Here is a 4,819-nt window from a genome sequence, read left to right as displayed (position 1 = left end):
CAGTGGAGCAACATGTTGTTGGCTCACTTCTATTTACTCCTCTGTTGCTTCTACTCCCAACGGTTTCTGCATTCTATATTTTCTTCACAATTTTGAACGCAACTATAAGCTTGATATGCATAGTTATTGAACTTGGGATATTAGTTATTCATGCCACACCATATACTAAAGTTGCTGTTTGGTTGGTGAGGAAGAAAAGATTTCCTTCTGGGATATGGTTCGAAATTGTGTCTAGTCAATGTGATGTTACCAATTCTTCACACACTGGGTCTGCGGCTGAAATTAATTTGGAACCTAGTCCACATTGCTTCAAATCATTGGCTATGGTTTCATTTTTGCGTGGCAACTATCTGAGCTTAAGTAAGTGGAGCTTAGCACATCATTGAAAATGTGTGACATTAATATAAAGGAAATGACTAGTGGTACTAAACAAATTGATGTCATGATTGCCTAATGATCAAACTGGTAGATACTTTTGTGCATTTAACCTAAAGTTGCCTTGACAAGAACATGTTTCATTTGCCTAAGAATTTAAAGTTCTTTTATGTTGTACCTCAGGATTTCCACTGTAGTCAGTTTTGTGGATAATGGATATGATATTCTATTGTAATTTGTTAATGGCTTATTTTATTTCACAGCAGAAGGATGTTCTTTTTAACAGTAACAGGCAATGTTAATTTTACGAGATAAAGCTTAGTCTTAAAATGACTTTGAGAAAGTCCTCAGTTTAGGAAGAAGATCACTTTTGTTGAATCGATATCTACTGTTCAACTATACCTACTTGCTGTTTGTTTCTTGCGGGTAATGTTTAATGGTTAAGCATGAATTGCACATTTACCCTAAGTCCCTAATGCATGTAAGTTGACTCAGGAGAAGTTGTTTCACCCCACTATGGATGCGTGTTTTCAGCAATTTCAAGATCCTCAATGGCATTGTCAGCTTATGGAATTCTTACGGGGAAAAGGTTAACATTCATTTGGCTTCCTAGGTGTTCATTTTTTGATGTTTATCATCACTCGAATTTGTCCTTGTGTTTTCCTTATTGTTTTACTCTTGACTCTGCAGTATTTCATATACTCTGGGCACTGGGCAACACATGAAGTTGCCATGGATGGTCATCCCATGCAAAGCCTATTGGCGTCTTTGTCGTGATGCAATCCTTGCTAGAAGGGAAGACTGATTGCAGCTTGTGGCATTAAGCAGATAATGTTTGATTCTTTTGTTATACTGGCAACCAAAGCATCCATATTTTGTACTTAGATAATGCAATTTATGTTGATGACCTTGACAGACAATTGGACCAAAAGAATTGTATAGCGAAACTTTTTCCCCAATTGATATGGACAGTTGTTGCACCTACGAACGCCATTATCTCTAGAATGGGAGGGTAAGAATAGATTTCCATCTGGAAGGAGATTAAGGAGTTCAGTTCCCATTCACATTTGGCTTCTTTCCCTTCCCTTTCACATCTTATAAGATGTCATTTTATGAGTCTTATGAAGCATAGTCCCATTTTGAGTGAAAAAATGTGTTAATAATTTCACCCTAAAAATTATCTAGGCAAATCAGCTTGTGCTATCATTGACCTTACGGCTTCCTTGAGAGTTCTATTCCTCTTTTCGGCCACACCATTTTGCTGAGGTGTTTGAGTAGGCAGCTAACAACCAAAACCTGTATATACTACTCAAGGATGTACATTGAGTGCGTAAACTCCACATTGTGACCATGATCGGTAAATAACAAGGAGGTAAACCAGTATAGATTACCCATAGCTGACGGGCTCAAACTAAAAGGGTTGAAATTTGAATCCGTGACCTTGTGGTTACAAGTTCATATTTTTAGTCATCTTGACAGGGTTACTACATATAGTATACATTATATCAAAAGAAATTTTTATTGATTATATATTTAATGTGAAAATTCGATTGAACTTTAAAGATTAAAATTAAATACATACTCAATTTATAACCTCAATTAATATGACAGCCAAAGCGGACTAACAATATGTATCGATGTTCAAACAAAAAAACTCACATACATGTTCGACTGTGTGATAATTTAACAAAATAATGTTTCTTTGTGCTATGCAGCAGCTTGTGGCTTAGTGCTAATCAAGTATTACAATTGGAATATAAAATCAAGCATCCTATAATCGAATTATTCTATGGAGCTAGGTCCACCTTGCAAGCTGAATTCGGGTCCAAAATACACAATTTATTACTGAATGTTCACATTTTATATATTGAATGTTCGCAATTGAATTTTCACAATTTAGGTACTAAATGTTCACAATTCAAATTGTGAGCATTCAATATATAAATGGACACGGGTTCACCTTGTCACAAGGTGGGCTTGAGTCCATGGTGTAACTATTATGTACAAAATATAAATAGGTCTAGACTTCTAGTAAACTTATAAGAGATATTATCATAATAAAAATCGTTTAGTAATGTCCACATTCATATGATTGAGATAATAACAATGTTACTATAAGATTGTATTTTAAAGCAAACTTATAACATGAGTATAAGATTTCACATATCGAAAAAAAATTGCTACCATATGACATGGGTGGAATGAGTATAACAATTGAGTTGCTATTTTCAGATATTATTAATTTAATTTAGTATACAATAACTTTATCTATTTTATAACAATATAAAAGGCATTATTAATATGTGATACATATAAGTTCAAAATCAAATCACGAATATGTAATGAATATAAAACAATAGCTTTTTTTCATATGAATGAAACCATTTTTCAATGAGTCTTTCATTTTCATGTGCACAACAAATTTGTATGTCTGAATGTTTTGGGTTGATTCCTTCACAATATCTTAATGGTATCAAATAAAATTTTATTATAAATTCAATTCATTATAACAAAATCAACTATTGTCATCAATATAAATAGTTATGCTTGGTTAACTTGTATACATCTTATATAAAATATAATACTTTTTTCATATTGGTAGAATAGGAACCAAATTAAAGAAGCAATGACAAACTTGAGATATTGGAGGATACCAAAATAATATTTTGATATAAGTAAATTTTAAAGTTAAATATGTATTTACTTCTCTACACAATTAAATTGACTTTATTATCAGTGTTTCGAAAGACTCAATCAACTTTGCTACTGCTGCTATGATTATTGATGGGAGACCATTGCTATGATTATTGATGGGAGACCATGTCTTTCTTGGTTGGACTAACCGGCGATTTACAATAAGTCTTTCTTCATTGCAAGAAGTGGAACCAATATACATTTTTAAGAAAGAATCTAAATTTTATGACAAATGCGGTCCGATGGCTGTTCTCCACTAACCACAAGGATATAGGGACTCTATATTTCATCTTCTGTGCCATTGCTGGAGTGATGGGCACATGCTTCTCAGTACTGATTCGTATGGAATTAGCACGACCCGGTGATCCTTGGACTTCTTTTTTCAGAATGAATCCTACGACTCACCGAATTACTAATAGAAGAGCCTATATTAGGGTTGGACCCTACACTAACTTTAAATGCATGATACCCCTTTAGGGCCTCTTCCAAAACTTGTTTTCTTTAGGAGGTCCGTCAGAGGGGCGGCAACGAAAGAGATTCCCTAATGAACCGATAATTAGCGGTAATACAGTCCAAGGAAGGAGCAGGATTCGAACCAGCGCTTCAGAGCCAGGATCAAACTCTTCTTTTGAGTATGATGCGGATGGAATGGTTATTAGGGATAGCCTTCGTCGACCTGTCCCTGGCCACAGGTAGGCGATCGATGAAATGATAGTCCGGACCGGTCTACATTCAGCTTAATTTATATATTTATTTAATCCGTCTCGAACCCGCAGCTTCCGCCTTAAGAGGGCGGTGCTCTAACGATTGAACTAAAATCCCAGGAAAATTAGGTGTACAGCCTAAAATGAAACATTCACATAGAGGAGTATTCGTATCACTACACTAACAAGAGAGGAACTACGAGAAGAAATCATAGTCACTCTTCGCCTTTTTTTGCGTATATAAAGAGAGAGATAGCCAGTCTTGACTTAAGTCGGTCCAAGCTTGACTTATCTTAAACAATGTCCCAAAAGTCCCATATCTTTTTTGGTTGGACTAAGCCAACCGGCAATTTCCGTCTTCCTTCACTGGGAAAGCAAGAATAAGTCTCTCTTTTTGTTTGGGGGAGCGGAACACAACATGACTATAATATAAAAATGGAAAAAAACAAAATTCTACTCAAAGACTCTGAAATCCTTCTGTGAAATAGCGCAGGGGAAGTATGTACTAGAACTAGACCAGGCCAATTGTTCTCCATCAATGCGGAAGAATCCTTATTTTGAATCGTCAAAAGACCTCTTGAATAGTGCGCTCGAAAAGAGCGTAAAAGAGATTCGAGATAGACATAACCTTGGTCTGCCCGATAATCTTTCATATCCAGACTTAGTCGAAAAAGTTATCTCTACTAAAGTGGTAGATCCATGTAATTTGGAACCTATTGATCTCATGAAAATATACAATATGCTGGAAGATCTTATTCTCCGTGATGTACACAGTTAAACCTATCAGACTATCATTAACCTATTAAATAACCTTTAGTAATTATGAGGGTAGTCTCTGTCGGTATTGGAAACGTCTTCATTTCTTTGATTCATTCCGTGGCGCGAAATCCATCTAAACAATCATTTGGTTATGCGGCTTTGCTCTAACCGAAGCTATTGCCTTGTTTGCGATGGCCTTTTTGATCTCATTCGTATTCTGATCGAAGAAGTTTCATTCAACCAACTATCTTTTTGAAGCAGATAGTTCACAGTGCTTCTTCTATAGA

General features: G+C 35.4%; 1 protein-coding gene across 1 annotated transcript; it reads left to right on the top strand.

The window, feature by feature from the left end:
* The first annotated feature begins 88 nt into the window (after positions 1 to 88).
* LOC116007971 lies at positions 89 to 1,428 on the top strand. Its single transcript, XM_031248629.1, has 3 exons — positions 89 to 360; positions 871 to 964; positions 1,066 to 1,428. The coding sequence occupies exons 1-3, from the start codon at positions 324 to 326 to the stop codon at positions 1,178 to 1,180; spliced, it is 246 nt and encodes an 81-aa protein (XP_031104489.1). The 5' UTR covers positions 89 to 323; the 3' UTR covers positions 1,181 to 1,428.
* The last annotated feature ends 3,391 nt before the right edge of the window (positions 1,429 to 4,819 follow it).

The sequence above is a fragment of the Ipomoea triloba genome, chromosome 16 (genome assembly GCF_003576645.1).
Source record: "Ipomoea triloba cultivar NCNSP0323 chromosome 16, ASM357664v1".
Lineage (NCBI taxonomy): Eukaryota > Viridiplantae > Streptophyta > Magnoliopsida > Solanales > Convolvulaceae > Ipomoea > Ipomoea triloba.
The sequence above is the reverse complement of the archived record's forward strand: the minus strand, read 5'-3'. Positions and strand labels throughout refer to the sequence as shown.